Below are 27,425 nucleotides of genomic sequence, written 5' to 3'. Positions count from 1 at the left end.
GGAAGCTTCCCCCGACGTGTCTTCCAGCTCACAGGTCCCCTCCTTGGCCCTGTCCAGGCTGCTGAGAGCTCATCACGGGCACTCCTGGTTCCTGTTATGCTTGACTTTGATTTGAGTCTTCCTTGGAGTTTCCATGACCTCGACGACACTCCCCATGCATGACGTCTACTGTTTCTACCAGAGCCCTTAGCATGTTACTCACAGTTCTTTCATGTTCCCTGTCTGGTAATTCCAAAAGCTGTGCCACACCTGAGTCTGGGCCTGATGCTTGCTTTGCTTCTCCAGACCGTCTTCCCTACCCTTCGGCACACAGCTTGTAATGCCTGTCTGCAGCAGGACATGTGATGAGCGTGAGGTAGTAAGAAGAGAGGTAAACAAGCCTCGGTGGGGGGTTTTATGTTCATCTGGGCAGGAGCTGGTGTGTCTGACATCGCCGCAGCCGTGGGAGACAGAGGCTGCCAAGTCCGCCGGTGCCCCGTGTGTCCCTCTGCTGACTCTGGGCTTCTGAGACGCCGTTCCTCAGAGCCTCCCTCTGCTGGAGTCCCGCCGGCACCGGGGTGCAAGGTGGGGAGGGGAGCCTCCTGCGATCCCATGGCCCATCCAGGCCACCTGCACAGGTGTTTCTCAACCCCCCACCCCACCGGTGAGCCGGGCGGACGAGGGGACTGGGCAGGAGAAGGGCCCTCCCCAGGTGGGACGGGGCAGGGATGGGCACCCCCACCCACAAGTAAGCCCCTGTGACGGAGGACATGCCCCTTCTCAGACCTCCACCCCGGCCCCCGACGAGTTCCTGCAGCCGGAGCCGCCCAGACTGCGGCCCCCAGGGCTTCTCACGTGCACCAGTCGGCACTCGCCCTCTAGCAGCGTGTCGAAGTGAGCATTTGGTTTTCCTACTGGTTGGCGGCCCCAAAGGCTTGGGCTGCGACCTGATGTGTCTGTCCGGGGACTTTCTGTGTGCTCAGCTCTTTGCCGCCGTGGGGCCGGGGCTGAGGCTGGCTGTGACGGTGCTTTTCTCCCCCAGCTCCTCTAGAAGCGGAAGCAGGGCCGAGGGCCCGGGGATGCAAGGACGGCCGCAGCACCCTGAGCAGCGCGCTCCCCGCGGACACGAGCCACCCTGCACGTGGGCACCGTGTGTTACTGCACACCGCCTCCCTCCGAATCGCCCCCCTCAGAACTTGGACAGCAAATCCCAAACCTGGGTCACTGCTTCTCCATCTGAGCAGCCCAGCTCTGCTGGGGAAAGTCACGCAGCAATTTAAGACACTTCTCCTGGACACCGCGTCTCCAGCCTCTGCTGGGCCCTCGGTACCTGGCCCGTCCATGTCCTTTTCCTCTGTCTGCTGGCCTCCAAGCCTCCCCTCTCCACGTTCCCCAGTTTGCCCCTGACCGACCGACTGCAGGACCGCCTGAGCCTCAACTCACCTGTTCCCACCCACAGCACCTCCTGCTTCATGAAGGTCAGGTCCCTCCGCCAGCTCGGGGCCACCGCTCCTCTTCGTTGAAGACACCTGCTGCTTCCGCTGGGCTTTTATTCCAGTGGCTCTGCCTCTCTGGGATCCTCAGCGCCTCCCTTGCTACTGGCCCGGCCTTGAAACCTGGCCGTGCCATCTCCGCCCCGGGCCTCGGCACATCCGCTCACCGCGTCCACCTCCGACCCCCTTGTTGCCCTACAGCTAGCTTCACCTTCATCTCCTGAAAGTTCTGTTGCCCAGAGCTCACCAAAGTCCTCCAGTCAGTCCCGTAACTGTTTTCTAGTCCAGGTTGTACTGCTCTGCCGCGTTGGACATCTGCGGCCGTTTCGGGTCTCGAGACTTCTCTCCATTTCAGATTCGGCTCCTGCCTCTGCCTGACCGCGGGCCCTCCTCTGCTGGCCCTGCCCCTCCTCACACGGTCTCCATGGGTACAGTATCCACCCCCTAGACTCCACCTGACCCTCTAGTCTCTATCTTGACCAGGAGATGCAGAATCGTACCTCACTGCATCTAGGTTCTCTACCTGCAAGGATAAAAGCACCTCAAAAGGTCAACATTTGGTACGTTTTAGGTAGTGGATATCATTTTTATAGGACATAGGCTTGGATGTGCCAAGTCTTTTATCTTCCTAAAATAAATTTCTTAACATTTATTCTAAGGGAATATAATCCGGTCACGTTCTAGCTAACTCATGAAGATTAGTAATTAGGATTCCGGATTTCAGTTAAATTGTACTCGGGCCTTTGCCAGTCCGTCTCCCCTCCCTGACATCTAACCTGTGGGATGGGATGATGGGCACTTAGTGGCCTCTGAGAGTAGGGAGGCACTCTCAGCCTTCCCTGCCCGCTCCCCGTGTGATGTCAGCTCTGGGAGCGTAGGTCCCTCACCACACAGGGCACTTTCCCGTTCGTCACTGAATGCTTCGCAGGCCCAGGCCCCTTCTCTGCAGTCTGCACCCTCCTCCTGGGGGCCCCGTCCTGCATGAACCTGGAGCCCGGGACAGTCAGGGCTCCGGCGGGGCCAAGCACAGGCCTCCGAGTCCTCCCCCAGTCCGGGGAGCTGCCAAGCGAGGCAAGAAACCCACACCACGTCCATCCTCCTTGCTTCCCGTCGAGGCCGGGGCGTCGACGGCGGGGGTCTGCGTCGTCTCTGTCACTGTTCATGCTTTCGATTCTACTCTGTTCCCCTGGCCTCTTCAGCCTCCACAGCACCCAGCTCTTGCAAATCAAAGTCTCGGTTTTCAGGACTGTCAAATCTGTTTAGACCTACAGGCGCATCTCATCTTTATTGCCCTTCACAGATACTGTGAGTTTTACAAGTTGAAGGTTGGTGGCAACCTGTGTCCAGCAAGGCTATTGGTGCCATTTTTCCAACACCATTTGCTCACTGTCTCAATCTGGAAATTCTTGCAGTATTTCAAACCTTTTCATGATCACTAACGTTTGTTAGGGTGGTCTGTGCTAACTGATCTCTGACGTCACTACTGTGGCTCGCTGAAGGCTCAGATGATGGTTGGCACTTAGCAAGAAAGCATTTGCAATTAAGGCGTGTACACTGTGTTTTCAGACACAAAGCTACTGCTCACTCACTAGACTGCAGTGTCGTCTAACATCACTTTTACGTGCACCGGGAAACCCCAAATTTGCGTGCCTGACTTTACTGCAGCGGTCTGGAACCAAGCCCACAGTATCTCTGGGGTACGCCTGGAGTTAGAAACTCAAAAGCTGAGCACCAGACTACTATATTTTTCCTTTACATTAATATTTTAAAACTCCCAGTTCTCTTGTGCCGCTAACTACATTTCTGAGCATCTCTGATGTGCCCGGCGACGCGTCCTTGATCACAGGCGGCAGCGACTCCGACATTCAACGTCTGAAGTGCGTCTCGCGGGCCCAATGGGTTTTCCGCCTCATCTTTTACATCAGCCCTCCACAGAGCTCTCAGAGCAAGCGGAGCATGCACCTCCACCGGGGCTCGTGGCCCTGGTCCAGGATGCGGCTCAGGCATCAGAGGCATGGGAGACCCTCCAAGATCCACCCTCGACCGTTTCTTCAACCCCGGCTCCCGCCACTCCCTCCGAAATGCACACGCCAGCACAGCTGAACTGCTCTGGTCCGGGCCGCTGCCCTGGGCCACCGTGTATCCCTCCTCGCAGGTCTGGCTCCCTTCGGGCCAGGTCTCCCTAACAAGCCAGGTTGTGAGGGCCAATTTTCAGTGCTCCCCAAACACCCTACCAACACAAAGACTGTCAAGGTCAAGTTAGCTTTTAAGTGATCTGTTACTGTGTCTGCCACATCAGCAGACGACAACTCCTTGAGGGAAAGATGCTCACGCACCTGTGTCTTTACTGCACCGCACGAAGCACCCACACAGGTACGTGTTTGCTGAGTGCATGAGAAGCAGCTCATCAGCCTTCCAGGGCATTCAGGAGAGAAGTCACCCACTAAGTGGCCCGCAGAGAGTTTACACTCCATTTGTTAGTGTGAAACACAACTTATATGGTAAATTGACATCAAAAGAGGATAAACAGAAAGAAACAACTTTACATTAACTAGTAACAGCAGCAACTAGCTGGACCAGCATACAACAACGAGAACTAACAGAGAAACTCAGGTCAGACAGTAGACAGGAGCGGGCTGGACCAGCAAGGGGAGGACCCTGCCTTCCCGGGTGACAAAAGGATGGCCAAGCAACTCACATTTTAATCTGAAAAACTAATACTGTAGCATTAACAAAATAACAAGCTGAACACTGTTGTACTCTTTGAACTAATTATAGTCATTTTAGGGGGAAAATAATTCAACCACCCTTTAGTCACTCTTAAAGCTTACATACGGAATGTCCTTCCTGACGTTACTCCTACTTTATAGAGGAGACGTGGATCTTGAGCGTCCTGCTTCGTCTTTAATGTACTACCGAAGCGTTAAGACAAAAGAGAACATGTAATTACAACCTGGCATGTTACACATCCTTACAATGACTTAAAATGTGTACTGAATGAAACTGTGCAAATGACACGATACTTTAAAATGTCCAGAACCTATTTATTTTTAGTTTATTTAATTAGCAACCATAAATCACCTTCAAAATTGTGATGATTCTTAATCCAGAAAGCCAAGATTTAAGCGCGTATCTTGAGTAAGGACTGATTACTAATTGGAGACTGTAAGAACACTTCAATCTGATTTCCTTCTTGAATCTACAGCACATTCCGCAGTGACCTGAGCTGACTGCTCACAGGGCGAAGGGCATGCACTTACCCTCTGAAACGAGGCTGCCGCAATGGCATCACATTCACCTCAAGTATGCGGCAAAGGCATCATCTTAGATTGAAAGTAAACCATGGAAGGAGTCATTTTTCTTTATATTGTTTAGAATTAGAAACATTAAATTGATCTATTGTGAAAATTCTGTTCTCTATATTGTGTGTGTCAGACCATGTGTGTATCTTAAGGCTATGAAACAATTTTTGTAATTGTAATAAAAAAACAAATTATTGACTTTAACTTAAGAAAACTGTTGCTCAAATGACTAAATATTCATCCAAAACAAAACAAATCCTTCTCTGAATCGTATGGTACACAAGCTGCTCATCTCCCCAGGTTAATGAACTGTACATAGTGATGTTAAATCTGTCCTTTTTTCTGTCTTATTTTTACGCCTTCACTCTGTGCCCCTGGGGGGCGGGGGGGGGGGGGTTGTCCATACTGCAGTCACACGGCTGCACGTAACACAGCATCACCTGTCAACATTACTGCAATGAAGAAAAAGCTTTCTCTTTCACATCAGTATTAACGGCAAAGTGAACAGAAAGCTAGCTATGACTTCTAGCTAGAAGACATAAGTCTGACTTCTAGGCCTAGCTTCCTAAATCTGTTTGTTCACTCTGAAGTCACTTAATTTGGGGCATTTAAAAAAAACTATCCCTAATGCCAGCACAGCAAGTCCCACCTAAAGCCAGTCATTATTTATTAAGGGTTTACCATGTACAAAGTGTAAGGAAAGAGGCAGAAGACAAATGTCTCTATGAGAGATTCCCTCTTTCGATTACAATCTCTTTAAAGGCAGTGTTTATTCCTAATCTCCAAGCAACAGCAGATCCAGCCAGCGGCCCACACCAAGTCAGGCTCACGCGCTGCCTGAGCAGCAGAGCCGGGAGGTCCGGTGTTTGCCACCAGAGCAACAGCCCAGGCAGGGGACTAGCCTTGGCCCGTCTGTCGCATAAACGCGGCACTGGGTGCGCAGGGCACAGAGGGGAGAGGCCCCGGGGCGCAGGCTGCACGGACGAGGGAGGAGAGGGATCTGAGGGACGGTGCCCCGTGCGTGCTGTAACGGGAGAAGCACGGATCGTGACGGGGGCACGCGGGACGGGGGCGCCCTCCTCCGCCTGCGGGAAACCAGTCACCCAGGCTGAGGGAGGGTCCTGACGGAGGCGGCATCCCAGACAAGGCTGCCTGCCCGCACTCGGATCCCGTGGAGCCGGAGGCTGGCCGCCAGGGAGGGTGCGCACGCGCAGTCGGCGCACAGCGGCCCCGAAGCCCGGCGGCCGGCGCGCCCCGCGCAGCGGGGTCGGCCGGAGCCAGGGCGGCGAGCCGGCGGCTCCAGATAAACGGCGCCGTTTTAAATTTACCTCATCTCCTGCCGAAGAGACCACTACAAAAAACGTGACTGGCAACCTGGCACTAATTGCATTTTCAAATTTCCGGGGACAAACACGTTTGTGTGTCTGTATAACACACAAAGACTGTGTGTGTTACAGGACTTCGAGAATTTTCACTCCAAGACGCTGCTTTGGGAAGATCCCCGGCCTTCTCCTTACTTGCTGCAAGTAACAAATCCTTCCTTCTCCGCACCACCCCCCGACCAAAAACATAATTTTAAATCCTTAGAGTGTTAGGGTGCAACCGTTTAATAAATTCATAAACTTTTCATGTAAATAATTCCTCTCCTTTATCTGTTTTGAAAGCATAAAATTTTGTAAGCTAAATCTGCTTCAAAAAATAAGAATCAAAAGGACTGTTGAGTTACAGTCTGTCTGTAACCGGGTTTCGTTTGCTTGCTCAGAAATCTAGAAGTTTCAAGGGCAGCAGAAGCGGCCCAGGTGCCCCAGGTGGTGCCCATTTCCTGTGCCGCACCATCAGCATCTCATCACAGTCACCTATCTGGCCTTTCATTGTCAAAACAAATATTCCCAGCACTCCTTTCTCCTCCAGAAATGAGAAGTAACTCCACAGACCTTTACTACTAAGAGCCTTCAGCAGGGCGGACAATGGTCTTCCGAGGCCTCATTTTAGCACAAATTCTAATCAACCAAGCAAAATAGCTCACTCACTCCAGTCTACTGAACTAACCCACCCTCATTAACTAACCTGATTTAAGACAGCTCACACAGTATCTAGCACTGTTAACTAACAGGATGGAGCTGTTCAGAAGAAGTGAAGTACCTAACAGATTCTGAGCATCCCCATCAGATCAGATTCCTTCCGTACCTCCCCTGCTTTTAATGCTCTCCACACGGCAGTGCCGCAAGCCTCGCAGGCACAGAGACACAGCAGGAGGGGCACACCTGGAGGGCACACTGGGAGGGACACTGCCCCATCTGCCCCATCCAGAGCTCTTCCAGAGATGTCACCACCACCCCACAATTTAAAAATATTAAACAGCAAATATTTGAACTAATACATTTTACTGAAGCCTTCTAATTAGAAGGCTCTGCTCACTGGTGGGGGGGACTAATTAACCTTCACTAATATGTTTTGGGCTCATTTTCCTATTGTCTCTTGAAAATACACTGGCACACCAATTTAATTTACATTGTAATTAATTTATCCCATAGATAAATTAACATTTATTACATTGTGGTAATTTATCCCATAGAAGTTTTGTGTTCTAACTTTGTTCAAATAAGAGAGCTCAAAAAATTTCCTTCTTACTTCAAGGCCTCGAAAAAATATTTGATTCTGATGGTATTAAGCAGTTTAAAAAGAACCCATACTGAGTGAATGAAGTAAGTCAGAGAAAGACAAATATCCTATGATATCGCTTATATGTGGAATCTAAAAAAAGCGTACAAATGAACTTATTTAAAAAAACAGAAAGAGTCACAGATGTAGAAAACAAACTTACGGTTACCAGGGAGGAAAGTCGGGGGAGGGATAAATTGGGAGATTGGGACTGACACACATACACACTACTCTATATAAAATAGATAACTAATAAGGACCTACTTGTTCCTATTGCACAAGGAACTCTACTTAATACACTGTAATGGCCTATATGGGAAAAGAATCTAAAAGAGTGGATATATGTATATGTATAACTGGTTCACTTCACTGTACAACTGAAACTAACACAACATTGTAAATCAACTATACTCCAATAAAAACTTAAAAAAAAAAAAAAACACAAGCCTTTCAGAAATGTTTGATATGGATAACTGTCCCTCAAAAAGAAATCTCACGCAGTTAAGAGCTTATTATAGTGGGAAAACTCAAACTCACATGATATATTTTAAAGTTTTGCAAAAGGTAATTATTAGCTGACAATGCTAATTCCATAGGGGAAAAGAAAGCTATTTAATTTCATGTTAAATGTATTATATACATGTTTTAGTTAATGAGGTTTTAAAAAAGGAAGTTTGGTCCAGTTGCTCTTCTAACTGTTGACAACTCATATTAAAAAAACAATTAGTATCCAGAATATATTTTCAGACGTATGAAAAGACAACTAAGTTGAAACCAGATGTGTTAAGATTTGTTTCTGAGGAATATACTTCTTTTTAAATTACTGCTTAGAAAAAGGTAACTGTGGAGGGGAAAAACCATGGACTACTCCTAAGAAAAGTAACATGATCACTCAACACATGTGTCATCACCGTGCCAGAGGCTGAGACACCAACTGATGCCACGACCACGAAAGGGTGCCAGTCCCGGGCCTGCCTTCGGAGAGGGCACCAGACCAGTGTCGCTGTGGCCGCAGGCGGCGGCCGCGGAATGGGGGCTCACGGCCCAAGGAGCCAGCAGGCGGGCGGGGAAGGGCTGGCCTTGACCTCAGCCTCCCACGCCCCCACTGATGTCCTCACCAGCAGCAGCCCCAAGGACAAGCACCCCGCACAGCCTGCCAGGTGCAGTGACGTTGGTTTTCCCCTGACCTCTCAAGGAGGAACCACAGTGGGGGCTGAAGAGTCCTGCCCGTCCCAGGCCTTCCCAGGGCACAGCAAGAAAACCGAGCGACCTTCCCTTCCAGCTGACCTCGGGCTTGGCATTTTCCCCAAGTCTGCTTCTGAACCCCGGCCATGCACACAACCTATTTCTCTTCACAGTGACCATGAAGGGACCCGTTCTGCATAATAACCTAGGACATCGACACCACGCGTACCCACCAGGGCCTGGTGGCTTGCAGCCTGCCTGGGAAGGTGATATTTACTGAGAGAATCTGAAAACAACAGGAAAATCTCATGATCCTCCTCTTGTGTCTTCGCTGACAGCATAATCATCCATCCACTCTAGTTCATACAGAAGTTCTGAAAGCTTCTCATTTTCAACCTCACTAGACATTTCAGACCATATTCTCACCCATTCAGAAAGGCTTTCATCAAAAATGCTTCCTGGGAGTGATAAATACTTAGTTTTGTGAGCATATATAACTTAAGATGGAAATGTCATGATAAATAAGTCATCACAAGTTCCACTAATTTCTAACAGTTATTATGGCCTCAGGATAAGGAATCAAAGATTTCAAAAAACAAAAGCAAAATACTTAATTGCTTCTTGAATAAGTTATACTTCTCTGTTAAGAATTTGATTATAGGGAATTTAGCTGTACTGCTCAGAAATGATGAAATACAATCAATTAGTTCTTATTTTATATACAGGTGATGAGTAAGCCCTTCTCATTCAGAAATTTATGTAAAACTAAGTCTTTTTAGTGATACAAAGTATTTACTTTAAATAACAAATATGCTGTGTTTCCTATTTAGAACACCTGCTTTATAATCAAATTCATATTTAAAAGGAATGAGGGGCTGAATCCAAGTTTTCCGGTTGAGATATTTGCTATGTACTCTGATAGAGCATCACGTCCCAGAGGTTATCATTAGCACTGCTTCTCCATTCAGCATCTTGCCTCTTTATTGCTTTCCTGAAATTATAAGTTTATTTATATTCACACTGCTGATGAAGAAACACAACTTTTAATTGTGAGCAGCTGTAATATCAAAGTGTACAGCTGAACAAGTGCAGTGAGGCAGTGTGTGTGCTGTCACAACCCCGAGAGCCACACTGGGCCTTGTCTACGTGCCACTGAATGACTTTACTGGGGCTTGTTTCTCTAGTTAATCTCTTCCCGGTGAGGCTTTGAAACACTATGATTTGTTAATATTAATAACAGTTATCAAAAAAGCATTCCGAAGTCTATCTATCTATGTAGATTGACTGTAATACCATATTCCACAACATATAGCTCTTTTGTGAACCACATGATCCCATCTTTAAACAAGTATTTAAATTCAAGAATATTTTGTTACTCAAGAAGGCAACTATTAAAAAAATTAAGGGCTGCGTTGATGGTATGCAACCACAAGAAGAGAGAATAATACATCTTTCTACTGTAAAATTTTAATATAAATCAACACGACTTTTAAAATATTAATAAACTGCCCTTTTTAAAATAAAAGAGCTATTCTCCAAACAGCCTTGATATTTCAACTTGCCAAGTACACCATAGCTGATTCTATTTTGCTCTATTATCTGAAAATGCCTTTACAACCATTCAGATAACAAGAAGCGGCTCTAATTCACATAATGGCACGTATCACCTGTCTGTCTGTCAATGAGACATTTGAAAGCTTCTTTTTTATTAGAAACACAAATCAATATGCCCAAGGGATTACAGTAACTGCTGGAAGCACTTTGTATTATCATTTCATCCTTGATGTTTTTGCTCTGAGCAACTTATTATTATGAATGGCATGAAAATGGCAACCTGTCACAATCGATTTTTCTTAACCTCCTGTAAGAATTTGTTCCCTCTTAAATGTAATCAAGTATCATCTTATTTAATATATCCGAAGCTAGGTTTTATAAAACAACCCATTACTCAAGTTGTAGTCCTTGTAAGTTAAACTTTCACCAAATATTACTGTAAAAGTAATGGCTAAGTAACAAAAACTTTTGATCTGTTCAAAGTTTTAAAATACAATTTTCAAACTTTGAGTAGACCCCAATCCCTGCTTTACACCTGCCTCAGTTAACACTATGAGGGGCACATTCTAACCCTGAGAAGGAGCTTTAGGAATTTCTCAACACTTTAGAACTTTCCTCCACCTAACAACATTTTAGGATTTATTCCTAATCTCCATGTCTGGATAAAACACGCTACATTTTAAAAAGTATTCTAATAAGCTCCTGTAATACGGGTAAAACTGTATATGCTGATTACATAAAATTAGCAAGTTGGATTTCCAGAACGAACTTCAAGGCCATTCTAAAAGGATGAATTCAAGTGGGACGTCTGTCACAGTCATAGAATTCAGTTACAGTGTGATCAATTTTGCAGGATTCTCTGTGTATCTCCGACTGCGGTGTCCACCGAGGGGACGGTAGCTTTCAGTCTCTAGTGTGTGTCAGAGCCCCCAGAGGTTCGGATTCAGGAAGTCTGAGGGGAGGGACTCTAGGGGGTCGAATCAGTGCCGCAGATGTGAAGCTGATGTCGCCAACCCAGGGCCACTCAACTGGGCTGTGCAGGTCAGGAGCCACAGAGTAAGACGGGGCTGAGGCACAGCTACAGAAAGTCCCAGACTTTCTATTTTTTAAGAATGCACACTTGGGATAAAGTGGCATGACATCTGTAACCACAGAAAAAGATGAAACTAGTAGGGAATTTGTGTTAAACCTGGTTCAGGGTATATGAGTGATCATACTTTTCTCCTTCCTTTTCTGTCTGAAGTTGTCTTTAAAAAAGCAGCTAGAGAAGAGCAAGATGGACAAAACGATGACAAACAGGAGAGTGGCCCAAAACGGGCTTCGGACACTAGCTGAGTAGGTAATTTTTAAGATACATTTTATGAAACAACCAATACGAACTGGTCAACTTAGCTAACAGCCATCTGCTCAACCCAAGGACGACATTTTACAACGTGCCCAGGCTGGTCCACAAGTAGCCCCAGCCTCAACAGGGAAGTGACACTCACGTTCCTAGGGCAGCAGAGGCGGCCGTGGTAATGTCAGAGGGAGACGGCTCTTCGGAACAGCCGCCACCAAAGATGCGAACTTGTGCGCAGGACAGGGGAAGGGGGCCCTGCGAGCGGGCGTGAGTACTAAGAACGCTATGAAGTCCAGTGGCATAACCTGCAGGGCCCCTGTGTCTCCCGGGGGCATCTGTGGGCAGTTCCTCTGACCCTCCCACCCCACAACCTGGAACTTTAGACCAGCCATTTCTTCACTTCTGCCTGGGGGCTCCTGAACAGCAGCCTGAGAAAGCCACATACTCATTACTGGCTCCATGAGAAATTTAAGATTCAGCTGGGGCCCTAACACTGCCCAATAGTTTATGAGCCTAAATTGTTAGGCTATAATCTTTCTCAATGCTTTTAGGAACTGTCTCAAATTCTTACCATGTTCTGCATTAATTTCACTACATCAATTATTGTTATTATCACTAACTTTTTTTCCCTTAAATTAGCACTGCTTTAACTGTAGCGTTTTCCATCCTAGGAACTTACAGCAATTTACGGATCTGCATGATGCTGCTGTATACCCCATAGTGAAATATGGAGTAAGGGCGGGGGGGGGGAAGATACTGGCTGATTAACAGATGACTGTAAATCTTTTCTTTCTTTATTCTTATTTTTCTTAATTTATTTTTTTGAAGTATAGTTGATTTACAATTTCGTGTTAGTTTTAGGTGTACAGCACAGTGATTCAGTTATACACATATATCTATTGTTTTTCAGGTTCTTTTCCCTTATCGGTTATTACAAAATATTGAGTATAGCCCCCTGTGCAATACAGTAGGTCCTTGTTGGTTCTCTATTTTATACACAGTAGTGTATGTATGTCAATCCCAAACTCCTACTTTATCCCTCCCCTCCCCTCGTTCCCCTTGGTAACTGTAAGTTTTCTACGTCTGTGAGCGTAAATATTTTCTGCAAAATCAAAGAGGCCACATCATATTTTCTATGGTAGCTGTTTTCCATATAACAGTATATAATTTCCCCTTTAAGTAATTTTGTATTTATATATTTAAGTTACTATTAGATGCCTATGAAACTTATTCTTCCAAAGAATATTTTTCCTCTTTATAAACTAAGACCCTCTCTTCTTTTACTGGAAGCTTCAGTAGTTTTTTGATATTGGTTTTCTCACCAGAAACAAAATCAATAAAATCCTTTCCCCAGGGCAGCATCAATCAGTTCTTACCACCACGGCTTCTCTGGTGCTCTGGGCCCTGCCTCAAAGCGTGTCCGGCCTCCCCTGCTCAGCCATGGCCGAGAGCCCTCCTTCGGAGGCTTCTACCTGCCCCTGCATCTGCCCTCCACCCGAGCTTTTCACTTCACCACGACTTCTATGTGCTTAGTCCGCGGACCCTTCAGCCCTTCACCTCCGGGGCCTCCTCCACATGGCCCGCTGCCAACTGCCGGCCACTCTGCAAGTGCTGTCCTCTCAGCCTTCCTCCCTGGCTACCCTTCCCTGCTTCACCCTAGCTGCTGGCACTTTTAGGGCTCTACGAGGTTGCTCCTTGTTTTTTAACTCTCTGTGAAAGGCTGGAAACTCTCACCCATAAGCGCACTGTGGGTGGTCAGCAGTGCTTGTCATTAAACATCCCCAATTCTCCCTCCTCCACGGCTGGGGTAGGACTGTACGTCCCTAATTCCTCCAACTTCGGTGAAGCCATTCAAGTGCTCTGGCCAAGGAAACACGCCCACACCGCTGACCGGCTGAGCGCGGAGGCGTGTGTAACCTGCCACGCCAGTTTCTTCTTATCCCCACGGTCACCAAGGCGTGCTTCCAGGAGGGGCCCCCGCGGAATGGTGCCGAGCAGAGCGCCTGCCCACATCTCAGACATGTACACGAGGAGAGAAGGAACCTCTGGTGTGTGCGCCACTGTGCTTCCAGGGCTGTTTCACCTGACACTCTATCCCCACAGGCATTCCACGCATAGGGCAGCGCTCAGAATGGAGGGTTAGGAACAGTGTGGCTTCCCCAAAGAAATCCAATGAAACTCAGGCAAATGATTCAAAGCATTTTAAATGTTTGCTTTTTGTTTCCACTAGCCTTCTGTGAAATCCAGAAGTTTGCTGGTTTAGTAAGCTACAGAAGAACACTGAGATGTCGTCTGCAGATAATAACGTCTTACAAACAGCGAACATAATTTCTGTCTTCCCTCTGTTTAGGATTCAAACATCACGCATTCTTTTCTTTCAGCACATATCAATACTTGCCCTAGATAAATTACATCTGCTGCTTTTTGTCCACTGTAGCATGCTTGCAACCTTTTCCTGAATTTTGCTCTTATAAATCCGGCATTTAACACTTAGGAAGATTTAATGACATATGCGCATTGAGAGATTTTCTCTCTCTCCTAAGATGATCCCTTGATTTACAAGAAGGTTTTCAGGCTGGAGCTCTGCCACCCGCAGTGCCCTGAGGGAGCGGCAGCCCCATGCAGATGAGGCTGCCCCCTGAGCTGCAGTCGCCCTGCTCTGAAAGCAGCTGGCTCCGGCTCCTCCGGGGGCTGCCATGCAGACTCACGGCACAATGGACATAGAGTGCTCAGATCAGTGCCTGCCTGTGTGAGAGCTTCCCTAGGGCTTTCAACCAGAAGGGGAGCAGCAAACGCTGATCAAGCCCCAGAAAGGTTCGGCCCCAGAAAGAGCACGTCTGCTCCCCACGTGAGGCTGTCAAGCGGCAGAGCGAAGATCCGAGCCCAATCCTGCAAGACGCCAAAGGAGTTCTTCCTGTTGTAAGAGAGATTTTGCTAACGCAAGGAAACTGGGAAGACTGTCTAAACCGGGAAGGAGGAAGGGAGGCTGAGAGGACGAGGAGGAAGAGGGGGTGCAGGAGGGCGGAGGGGAGGGAGGGGGGAGGGGGGAGGGTGGAGGGGAGGGCAGGGGGGAGGGCGGAGGGGAGGGCCTGAAAGGCGGGCAGCTCTGAAGCCGCTCAGGGCCTGGGCACTGCTCAGGGAGTGTGTCTTGACTGACAACGAGGGTGGGGTTGAAAAACCACGGCACTCATTCATATTTCACATTTCACTTTGTAGAAAGGTAACGGTGATAGGTAGCATTTACCGAGTAATAAGGCACAGAATTAAGCCGCTTGCCCACAGTCAAAGAGCTGGTCAGTGCAACACCCAGACTCTAACCCAGGCTGGTCAACCTCCAGCGCCAGAGTTCTTCACTGCGGTCAGAAACCTGGGAAAGGTCACCTAAGTAACTCTGGATCAACACCCAAGGGAACAAGCACGTGAGCCAAAACCGAAGGTGCCCGGAGGAAAGAAGTGGCCGTGTGTAGACAGACGGTGAGAAAGTGACAGCAAGTGAGCGGCACAGAAGGGAAAGGGAGAACAAGAAAAGAAGTTGGATTACAAAGTTTTCAGATTTTAAACTTAATAGTTAAAATTAAATTTACCCTCAAATACCATCATAAGTGTAAAAGTAAAATGATTAAGGAAAACCCCCCCAGAAATCATATATGTGTTACTAGACGTCCAAGTTTTGCTTACTAAAGAAAAACACCATACTTGCCAGAAAACACACATAACTATGTATGCGATTCTAACTCTTGCCATTAGTTTAGTAATTTATTTTTAAATAATTTAACTCTACTGTAGAATTACTGACTTGGGTATATTTGATTTACTCAAATTAAAGCCAAGTTTTTTATATATATATATATAAATCGACAGAGAATTTTTCCCCCATTATCAAAATCAGAATTTATACTAAAATAATAGTAGCACAACATTTTTCTTTGACGTCTGTAAACATGTCACCCACAGACATCTGGAGCCCTAACAAATACAGGAATATAAAGTGTCACCAGATGCAGCCCTGGGAGGCAGCTGGGGATGCGCTCCACACGGGAAGCACAGTCGGCTGCACTGCACGCAGGTCCAGGCATTCACAGCGTCAGTGATGCTTCCCTCGTTTCTGAAGGGTTAACTAATTTTTAAAATAGTATTTAGCTGAAAAAATGAAACACATCTTGTCCTAAAAGATATCTTTCAAAGAATTATTTCATTTCTATTGCTTTGTTATAAATTTCCTGCAGAAGACAACCTGTCCTATGAATTACTCACAAAGCAAGGTGTGACTCCATGAGAGGATTTTTTTGTTCTACTTAGATGCACACAAATTATATTTCAAAGAAAAGTGAGTAAAATGCACAGTTAGAAAGAGCTTCTCATTCAGTAGATATTACCACATATTATGACTTGATACAAAATGTGCTGTTCAAATCATAACTACTGAGAATTCAAACTAACCTTTTGTTATGATTTAACTTACACACACCATGACTGCATAAATAACAATTTTAGGACTGTAACAGGAATATAATTAATTTAGGAATATAATCAAGCAGTCTAAAAACTAAAATCTGGTTTTCAATATGCTTCTTCTGAAATGGAAATAACAAATAAAACTGGTTTAACAATAAAACACTGTCAAATTACATACCATAAAAACATTAATACAGATTCCTTTATTTTAAAAAAGAATCATCAGCATAAAAATAGAGTGCAAATTATAAAATAAATAGATTGAGGAGAAATTAAAAGACCCACAATTAACTGTTAAATTATGGGCAAATTATATATACAACAATGAAAATTTAAGAGACATATAAAACTCTGATTAACCAAGAAAAAATAGTTTTGAAAATTCTTCTACACGAGCATGCTGTTACACAAACACAGAGAATTCATATCCTGAATCACCAACATTTTGAAACTCTGTTTCACAAACAAGCTACTCAGAACTACACGTGCTCTGTCACTGAAAGGAGGAGGTGAGTTCAGTCAAGCAGTCGGTCCTCAAGCTAGCCTACCTTACTTTTTGGATTGGATGTGTTCATTACACTTCGAGTCTCTTTTCCAGTATAAATGACAACACCTATTATAGTACCTGCAAAACACAAAAGTGGTCCTTACAGATAAACTTGAAGGATATGCACAGAAGTAACACTTGCTAATTAATCGTTTTGATGGAAAATATTATGACACCATTTGATTTTATACAGATTTATCCAACAGCATATTTAATTTCAGTAGTTCTAGAAAATCTAATCTCAACTTTAAAAATAAACTTTGAAAAACTCAAATGATTTCTTAAGTGATACTAATTTACCTACACAAAACATTAGAAAATGTACTAATATTCTTTTCACTGGCAATAGAGAGCGTGACACTGCTCACTCATTAATGCCTATTAAAATGGTAACTCTAACACCGAAGCTACATCAAGAGAGCTTACATTCTAACTGATCAATTCATGCGATCCCCAACAAGATGGTACCGGTGGGGGGGGGCAGTTTCTCTGAACAGGAGTCTGAGAGCATCCTTTCACTGTAAAGATGCAGGACAACCAGGCACAAGAGCCTCTGCTCACATTTCAGGACACAGACAATGAAAACAGTAAGAGGAGTATTATAAAGACAATATTTGATTTTGAATTTATATGTTATGTCTCTTTTATTCCTGTCTCCTGAAAGTTTGGTTTTCTAATTGTACATGTTAAGAAGAAATGATAATTTTGCGGTCTATCAAACTTAAGATAAAAGAACAGTAAAATACCCCTAGAACGATCTATACATTACAAAGGCTCAGATCAGAGGCATTCATCTCTGGAATGTCAAATTAAAAACCATGGAAGTCCGCCTCTAGAACTGCTGCTGTGCATAATTTATATTTCTAATTTTCACAAAATTTGAAGGTGAGAAACACAATTAAGGTGAGAAAGATGATATATCCATGATACTCACTGAAATCAACAACCACTGCAGAATTAACCCTAATAATTATACAAAAACTCTTTGATGTCACATTAATGTAATGTGTGGAATTTAGTGAGTCCTAAGGCAGGACCTGTGGAGTAAATGCGACCGAGGTGATCTCGGGTCTACATAACAATGACAGCTGTGCACCACACATCTCAGCACACCACCAAAAGCCTCCTCCACGGAACGCCCAGGAAGACAGAAGATGCCAGGGTACGTACAGCTCAGCAGTGACAGCTGCAGACGTTACGTGTTTGCTCTTTTTTTAGAATAAGCATCTCTTTTTTCCCCCTTTGTAATTGTGTGCCCTGGGAAGCTGTGAGGCTTGCACTTACTGCGCTCTTCAAAGCAGAGCGGCCCCATGTGACTATGGACCTCCACTCCACCAACGGAGGACACAGAGAGGGACTGGTGACACCTGCACTGAGCTGGGCTGCAAATGGCGCATCAGGAGCATCAAGGAGCAAGACCCCAGAAGTGAGGAACCGAGTTTCGTCGCCCACTTCCCAGCCCACAACAACTGCCCCGTGAGACCGAAGCTTGAGAAGCAGCGAGCTGCAGGCTGCTGCGCGCTCCAGCGCCCCCACTGGTCCTGCCTCTCAGACTCCATGCTGCTTCTGTGGCCCTGCACCAGAGCTCTCTGGGTCCAGCCCCTTGAGTGACGCCTGAGTGGGACGGGTTCCCCTGCTGGCCGATCCCAGATACTAAGTTTTCTCTAAAGCAGAAGCCTTGCAAACTATGTGTGGTACAGGTTTTACTTTTAAATTTCTAATTGGTCACAAGGCCTAGTTTTGCAAAATATCACATCAATAAATTATTAAGAGAAACAAATAACAAAAAAAATTTGACAAAACATATGTTCCAATCTTCTTAACATTAAATTCCTTCATCAAATTCTTATAAATTTTCCAAAAGTTTACTCTCATTTGCTGTATTTTCTACCATCAGTATCAGCCCTGGACCCCTGACTGCGTACAGAACCTGCAGTCCTGCTCTGGGGCTCAGCCTGGACCCCCATCTGAGCACATACGTCCAGCAGACTCTAGAGGACTCATCCTTCCTTCCAGGCTCTCGGCAACTTAAGATCAGAATGCTCCCATATCCACCTATTACTGAAACATGGCAAGTTTCCTGGTTCTCTGAACCAACAAGGGGAAGAAGCATGGCACCCTGGGAAGTCGTGTTTTTCCCTCTCTGGTGCCCTCAGTCCTTGTGTCTGTTTATCTGTCTGTGTCAACTTGAGTCCTTGCTCCCATGCGTTTGGTTTCTACAGCCAGGGAGGAAGGCCTGAGCTCACTTCACCAGGAGGCAACTTGAATTCAATCGACACATAACTTTTTTTTTTAATCTGTATTGGGGTAGAGTTGATTTACGATGTGTTAGTTTCAGTTGTACAGCAAAGTGAACCAGTTATACGTCTACATATACCCATTCTTTTTTAGATTCTTTTCCCATATAAGTCATTACAGAGCACTGAGTAGAGTTCTCTGTGCTATACAGTAGGTGCTTATTAGTTATCTATTTTAAATATAGTAGTGACACATAACTTTTAAAGAATAAAATTTTTAAAAATGCTGGTCTTTCCCTCTCAGCTTGTAATCCAGTGTAAAGAAGGTAAGAGCCCTTGTATTACTCCTGGAAATCCAAAGTACTTCAAACATATCTCAGTATGCGGAAGGCTGCTTATATAGAGAGTCTAGCAACTGCTCACGTTAATAGGCTTTGAAATAGAGTTAAGCATGTGTTGAAAGGTTTGAAATCCATGAAAAAGCTTGCATTTCAAAAATGACTGAACAAAATTTAAAATTAAAGGTACTTTATTTAAACTTGTGGAACGATTGTTTTAAACAACCTAAATACTCTCTCAGAAGATACAATACTCTGGCCACTGAATTCTATCTCTGGAAGAATAAGAAAGGGTTATCTATGCGGCAAATGTGTTATGATGCCTACATTTGTGTCTGTGTTGCCGAAGTTCACAAGCAGGAGCTACCACTTGCCAAGGTCATCCTGAGAATGAAGGTCAGGAGAGAAACACTGTGCACAGTGAATTATCTAGGATACCTCAAGCCTCCAGCCTGGGTTGCTTCTGGCTCTTTGAGAAGAGAGGCCAAAAATCAATAGTACTGGGGATCAGTAACAACATTCTAACATACAGGAAACAAAAGATGAAATAAATTTAAAAAGAAAAAGAGAATCTTCAAATATCTTTATGAGTGAACTCAATCTTGATTCTTTATTAAAAAGAATAAATATCAACATGATGAAAAAAAATAGGATACAACACCTAGATACAACTAGATATAGAAAATGTAAAATCTGTGACCAGGTATGTAAACGTGGTATGCTGTAAGTATTTTCCTATAAACTATTACATGCTAAGTGCTGAAGGTCAAAGGCCATGGAGGACAGCACCCCTGGAATCAAATCCTGGGTACATGACCCTGCTAACAATGGTAGGCCTTCTGAGCCACAGCCCTTACCTGGACCTCAAGAAGGACCGGCCTGCCCTCTCTGATGTCTCTGACAGTGTGCTACACTTACTTCCGCTCTCTTTTTATTGTGAGAAATTTTAAAAATTCATCATGACAAAAAACCAACATCTACTAACTGAAGAGAATCTCCACCTATTAAAATTATGTTTGCTTTCATGCTTTTTTAATGATGTTAAAACACTAGTGCAAAACTTCGTCTCTGAAGAAGAACTACAATTCTGCAGCCTGTGGAAGGAAAACCACATTCACAGAAAGATAGACAAAATGAAAAGGCAGAGGACGTTGTACCAGATGAAGGAACAAGATAAAACTCCAAAAAAACAACTAAATGAAGGAACAAGATAAAACTCCAGTAAAACAACTAAATGAAGTGGAGATAGGCAACCTTCCAGAAAAAGAATTCAGAATAATGATAGTGAAGATGATCCAGGACCTCGGAAAAAGAATGGAGGCAAAGATAGACAAGATGCAAGAAATGTTTAACAAAGACCTAGAAGAATTAAAGAACAAACACCTAGAATAATTAAAGAACAAACAAACAGAGATAAACAATACAATAACTGAAATGAAAACTACACTAGAAGGAATCAATAGCAGAATAACTGAGGCAGAAGAACGGATAAGTAACCTGGAAGACAGAATGGTAGAGTTCACTTCCACAGAACAGAATAAAGAAACAAGAATGAAAAGAAATGAAGACAGCCTAAGAGACCTCTGGGACAACATTAAATGCAACAACATTCACATTATAGGGGTCCCAGAAGGAGAAGAGAGAGAGAAAGGACCTGAGAAAATATTTGAAGAGATTATAGTCAAAAACTTCCCTAACATGGGAAAGGAAGTAGCCACCCAAGTCTAGGAGGCACAGAGAGTCCCAGGCAGGATAAACCCAAGGAGAAACACGCCAAGACACATAATAATCAAACTGACAAAAATTAAAGACAAAGAAAAATTATTGAAAGCAACAAGGGAAAAATGACAAATAACATACAAGGAACTCCCATAAGGTTAACAACTGATTTCTAGCAGAAGCTCTACAAGCCAGAAGGGAGTGGCACAATACATTTAAAGTGATGAAAGGGAAGAACCTGCAATCAAGATTACTCTACCCGGCAAGGATCTCATTCAGATTCGATGGAGAAATCAAAAGCTTTACAGACAAGCAAAAGCTAAGAGAATTCAGCACCACCAAACCAGCTCTACAACAAATGCTAAAGGAACTTCTCTAAGTGAGAAACACAAGAGAAGAAAAGGACCTACAAAAACAAACCCAAAACAATTAAGAAAATGGTAATAGGAACATACATATCGATAATTACCTTAAACGTGAATGGATTAAATGCTCCAACCAAAAGACACAGGCTCGCTGAATGGATACAAAAACACGACCCATCTATATGCTGTCTGCAAGAGACCCACTTCAGACCTGGGGACACATACAGACTGAAAGTGAGGGGATGGAAAAAGATATTCCATGCAAATGGAAATCAAAAGAAAGCTGGAGTATCAATACTCATATCAGATCAAACAGACTTTAAAATAAAGAATGTTACAAGAGACAAGGAAGGACACTACATAATGATCAAGGGATCAATCCAAGAAGAAGATATAACAAATATATATGTACCCAATATAGGAGCACCTCAATACATACGGCAACTGCTAACAGCTATAAAAGAGGAAATCGACAGTAACACAATAGTGGGGGACATTAACAGCTCAGTAACACCAATGGACAGATCATCCAGCCAGAAAATGAATAAGGAAACACAAGCTTTAAATGACACAGTAGACCAGATAGATTTAATTGATATTTAAAGGACATTCCATCCAAAAACAGCAGATTACACTTTTTTCTCAAGTGCACACAGAACGCTCTCTAGGATAGATCACATCTTGGGTCACAAATCAAGCCTCGGTAAATTTAAGAAAAGTGAAATCATATCAAGCATCTTTTCCTACCACAACACTATGAGATTAGAAATAAATTACAGGGAAAAAAACCGTAAAAAACACAAACACATGGAGGCTAAGCAACACGTTACTAAATAACAAAAAGATCACTGAAGAAATCAAAGAGGAAATCAAAAAATACCTAGAGACAAATGACAATGAAAATACAATGATCCAAAGCCTATGGGATGCAGCAAAAGCAGTTCTAAGAGGGAAGTTTATACCAATACAAGCCTATCTCAAGAAACAAGAAAAATCTCAAATAAACAATCTAAACTTACACCTAAAGGAGCTAGAGAAAGAAGAACAAACAAAACCCAAAGTTACTAGAAGGAAAGAAATCATAAATATCAGAGCAGAAATAAATGAAATAGAAATAAAGAAAACAATAGCAAAGATCAAAAAAACTAAAAGTTGGTTCTTTGAGAAGATAAACAAAATTGATAAACCTTTAGCCAGACTCATCAAGAAAAAGAGAGGACTCAAATCCATAAAATTAGAGGGGCTTCCCCGGTGGTGCAGTGGTTGAGAGTCTGCCTGCCAATGCACAGGACACTGGTTTCAGCCCTCGTCTGGGAAGATCCCACATGCCGTGGAGCAGCTAGGCCCGTGAGCCACAACTGCTGAGCCTGCGCGTCTGGAGCCTGTGCTCCGCAACAAGAGAGGCCGCGATAGTGAGAGGCCCGTGCACCGCGATGAAGAGTGGCCCCCACTTGCCGCAAATAGAGAAAGCCCTCGCACAGAAATGAAGACCCAACACAGCCAAAAACAAATAAATAAATTAATTAATTTAAAAAATAAAATAAAATTAGAAATGGAAAAGGAGAAGTTACAACGGACACCGTGGAAATACAAAGCATTATAAGACACTACTACAAGCAACTCTGTGCCAATAAAATGGACAACCTGGAAGAAATGGACAAATTCTTAGAAAGGTATAACCTTCCAATGGAGACTGAACCAGGAAGGAATAGAAAATATGAACAGACCAATCATAAGGAATGAAATTGAAACTGTGATTTAAAATCTTCCAACAAACAAAAGTCCAAGACCAGATGGCTTGACAGGTGAAATCTAGCAAACATTTAGAGAAGAGCTAACACCCATCCTTCTCAAACTCTTCCACAAAATTGCAGAGGAAGGAACACTCCCAAACTCATTCTATGAGGCCACCATCACCCTGATACCAAAACCAGACAAAGATGCTACAAAAAAAGAAAATTATACACCAAAATCACGGATGAATATAGATGCAAAAATCCTCAACACAATACTAGCAAACAGAATCCAACAACACATTAAAAGGACCATACACCATGATCAAGTGGGATTTATCCCAGGGATGCAAAGATTCTTCAGTATACGCAAATCAATCAATGTGATACACCGTATTAACAAACTGAAGAAGAAAAACCATATGATCATCTCAACAGATGCATAGAAAGCTTTTGACAAAATTCAACACCCATTTATGATAAAAACTCTCCAGAAAGTGGGCACAGAGGGAACCTACCTCAACCTAATAAAGACCATATACAACAAACTCACAGCAAACATCATTCTCAATGGTGAAAAACTGAAAGCATTCCCTCTAGGATCAGGAACAAGACAAGGATGTCCACTCTTACCACTATTATTCAATATAGTTTTGGAAGTCCTAACCATGGCAATCAGAGACGAAAAAGAAATAAAAGGAACACAAATTGGAAAAGAAAAAGTAAAACTGTCACTGTTTGCAGATGACATGATACTATACATAGAGAATCCTAAAGATGCCACCAGAAAACTACTAGAGCTAATCAATGAATCTGGTAAAGTTGCAGGATACAAAATTAATGCACAGAAATCTCTTGCATTCTTATATACTAGCAACAAAATGTCACAAAGAGAAATAAAGGAAACAATCCCATTCACCACTGCAACAAAAATAATAAAATATCTAGGAATAAACCTACTTAAGGAGGTAAAAGACCTGTACTCAGAAACTACAAGACACTGATGAAAGAAATCAAAGATGACACAAACAGATATACCATGTTCTTGGATTGGAAGAATCAATATTGTGAAAATGACTGTACTACCCAAAGCAATCGACAGATTCTATGCAATCCCTATCAAATTACCAGTGGCATTTTTTTACAGAACTAGAATAAAAAACCCTTAAAAGTTGTATGGAGACACAAAAGACCCCAAATAGCCAAAGCAGTCTTGAGGGAAAAAAACGGAGCTGGAGGAATCAGACTCCCTGGCTTCAGACTATACTACAAACCTACAGTAATCAAGACAATATGGTACTGGCACAAAAACGGAAATGTAGATCAATGGAACAGGACAGAAAGCCCAGAGATAAACCCATGCACCTATGGTCAACTGATCTATGACAAAGGAGGCAAGGATATACAATGGAGAAAAGACAGCCTCTTCAATAAGTGGTGCTGGGAAAACTGGACAGCTACATGGAAAAGAATGAAATTAGAACACTCCCTAACACCATACACAAAAATAAACTCAGAATGGATTAGAGACCTAAATGTAAGACCAGACACTATAAAACTCTTAGAGGAAAATATAGGAAGAACACTCTTTGACATAAATCACAGCAAGATCATTTTTGATCCACCTCCCAGAGTAATGGAAATAAAAACAAAAATAAACAAATGGAACCTAATGAAACTTAAAACCTTTTGCAAAGGAAAGGAAACTACAAACAAGACGAAAAGACAACTCTCAGAATGGGAGAAAATATTTGCAAACGAATCAACAGACAATGGATTAATCTCCAAAATATATAAACAGCTCATGCAGCTCAATATTAACAAAACAAACAACCCAATCAAAAAATGGGCAGAAGACTTAAATAGACATTTCTCCAAAGAAGACATACAGATGGCCAAGAAGCACATGAAAAGCTGCTCAATATCACTAATCATTAGAGAAATGCAACTCAAAACTATAATGAGGTATCGCCTCACACCAGTTAGAATGGGCATCATCAGAAAACTCTACAAACAACAAATGCTGGAGAGGGTGTGGAGAAAAGGGAACCCTCTCGCACTGTTGGTGGGAATGTAAATTGATACAGCCACTATGGAGAACAGCATGGAGGTTCCTTAAAAAACTAAAAATAGAATTATCATATGACCCAGCAATGCCACTACTGGGCATATTACCCAAAGAAAACCACAAATCAAAAAGACACATGCACCCCAATGTTCACTGCAGCACTGTTTTCAACTGCCAGGTCATGGAAGCAACCTAAATGCTCACTGACAGATGAATGGATAAAGAAGATGTGGTACATGTATACAATGGAATATTACTCAGCCATAAAAAGGAACAAAACTGGGTCATTTGTAGAGATGTGGATGAATCTAGAGACTGTCATACAGAGTGAAATAAGTCAGAAAGAGAAAAACAAATATCGTATATTAACGCATATATGTGGAACCTAGAAAAATGGTACAGATGAACCGGTTTGCAGGGCAGATATAGAGACACAGATGTAGAGAACAAATGTATGGACACCAAGGGGGGAAGTGGCAGGGGGGACGGTGGTGGGACGAATTGGGAGATTGGGATTGACAGGTACACACTAATATGTATAAAATAGATAACTTATAAGAACCTGCTGTATAAAAAATAAATAAAATTCAAAAATTCAAATAAATAAACTGTTCATTCCCTGTCCTCTACAGGGGACATGTGCTCTGGTCTAGCAGCTCCCTGACCCTTCTGTGTACCCACGCCCCATCTTAGCACAAACGCTGAAGTGCCCTGCATGGATCTGAGCCCCTCCTGCTCCACGTGCCAGGCACATTGCCCTCGGAACCCTGTCTTCAGCCTGCTGTGCCCCTCAGCATGAGGCCTCTGCACACAGTCAGTGCCGTCTGTGTGGTTTAAAATCTAGTTCACGTGTTTCTTCTTCAGGGAAGCCTCCTCCAGACCCTGACCAGGTAAGGTTTTCACTTCTTTGTTTTCAAGGCACCCTGCACTTTTCTGAGATACTCAGCATAGCTCAAATGACTTCTCTCTTTTTCTTTCTTTTTATTTTCGGCTGCACCACGCGGCTTACAGAACCTTAGTTCCCCGACCAGGGAATGAACCTGGGCCCTGGCAGTGAAAGCGTCGAATCCTAACCACTAGGCCACCAGGGAATTCCCTTTGGCTCATTTTCTTCATTTCTTTCTCACCATAAGCTGTCCCACACTGTATCACCAGGGCCAGGTCTGGAGCGGAGATCCCATACACAACCCCAGAAGGAGGACTGTGCTCTAAGGGGAGCGCTGCCAACACTGGTGACAGATGCTGAGACAGACATTCCTCCCTTGAGTGCTTCTCCGCATCCTATCCCACCAGCACCCTTAACGCTCCCTGCTGGTACCTCCTGGTACCATCCACAAGGTCAATCATTTTCTAAAAAGGTGATAATCACTTAGATTTTCAATGCCTCTCAGAGAAATTGACTTTACAAAATGTACATTTAAGTGGCCTCCCTGTTCAACCACTGGAAATATTCCAACATACTCCAATTTTACTTAAAAGAACCTTCATCGTGGCCCCTAAAGGCCCAACCCAATCTCCCTCCTAAGGTCCCTGTCTCATCTAATACTTCTCTCCCTCATAGACAAGCGACCACACCGACCTCCTCAGCTGTTAGATGAATGAGAAGTGGTCAGAGCCCTCTGAAGTCACCGTTTGCTTCCCCGGTTCTGCTGTGCCACCTGTCTTTAAGGCACACTGACAAGTTTGCCATGAAACAGATGTCAAAACTAGCCAAATGCCCCCTGCCTTGCTACACAAGGGTGCACCCTCCTTAGCTGTTTCAGCCTAGCTCCTCCAAGCGTGATAAGCAGCAGCGCAAGCCTCGCCCTGGGCTTGTCTGAGATGCAGACTCTAAGGCCTGGTCCACATCCACTGAACGGGAGTATATGTTTAATAAGGTCCCTGTGGTGCAAAGCACTTTGACAACATTTGTTTGGAGTCACTTAAAAACACAAAGCGTCTCCTATATGTGCGAATTCATGTGAAAAACAGAGCTTATTTCTCACCTGATGCAACAACAGTGCTTGCCCACAAGGTATTTTCTATGCTGAGACTTTCATGAATGGGTGGATCACTATCTTCCTGTTCAAGGAGAAAAAAGTAAGAAAAAAGCAAATTAGCAACTTTTTTATTACTCGTACTTCAGATATCCACAGTGTTAAAAACAAGTCCACCAGCTGGATCCAGCTAACGAGCAGTGAAAAGGCAGTGAAAAATAGGGGTAAAAGACAGGAATTTACACAGAGGATTCTGGGATGATGGCGGAGCAAGAAGCACCAGGAATGGCCCCCAACCTGGGCCACAACTACAGGGACAGAATCTGTCTGATGTAACTAATTTAGAATCCAGAGCTGGTTAAGGCTTGCAAGTTCCAGAGGAAGCGCTGGATGGTTACTGCAATCAATTGTGGTGACTTTCAGGTCTTAGCACGTAGCACCTACCCATCCCACCCTCAGCCACATGGCAGGAGG

The 27,425-nt window shown here is 44.0% G+C and overlaps 1 protein-coding gene across 6 annotated transcripts in view; it reads right to left on the bottom strand.

Annotated features, from left to right (window-relative positions):
- The window catches only part of ATP9B (ATPase phospholipid transporting 9B (putative)), a 217,057-nt gene that overhangs the window by 95,115 nt on the left and 94,517 nt on the right, over positions 1-27,425 (bottom strand). For all 6 annotated transcript variants that reach the window (XM_030868226.2, XM_060311086.2, XM_030868225.2 and 3 more), the window contains 2 exons: positions 26,961-27,036; positions 16,517-16,593 (listed from right to left, as the gene is read on the bottom strand). In XM_030868226.2, coding sequence (XP_030724086.1) covers positions 16,517-16,593; positions 26,961-27,036 — 153 coding nt within the window. The remainder of the gene's footprint in view (positions 1-16,516; positions 16,594-26,960; positions 27,037-27,425) is intronic.

This window comes from Globicephala melas, chromosome 13 (genome assembly GCF_963455315.2).
Source record: "Globicephala melas chromosome 13, mGloMel1.2, whole genome shotgun sequence".
Taxonomy (NCBI): domain Eukaryota; kingdom Metazoa; phylum Chordata; class Mammalia; order Artiodactyla; family Delphinidae; genus Globicephala; species Globicephala melas.
This window is presented reverse-complemented; position numbering and strand designations above follow the sequence as displayed.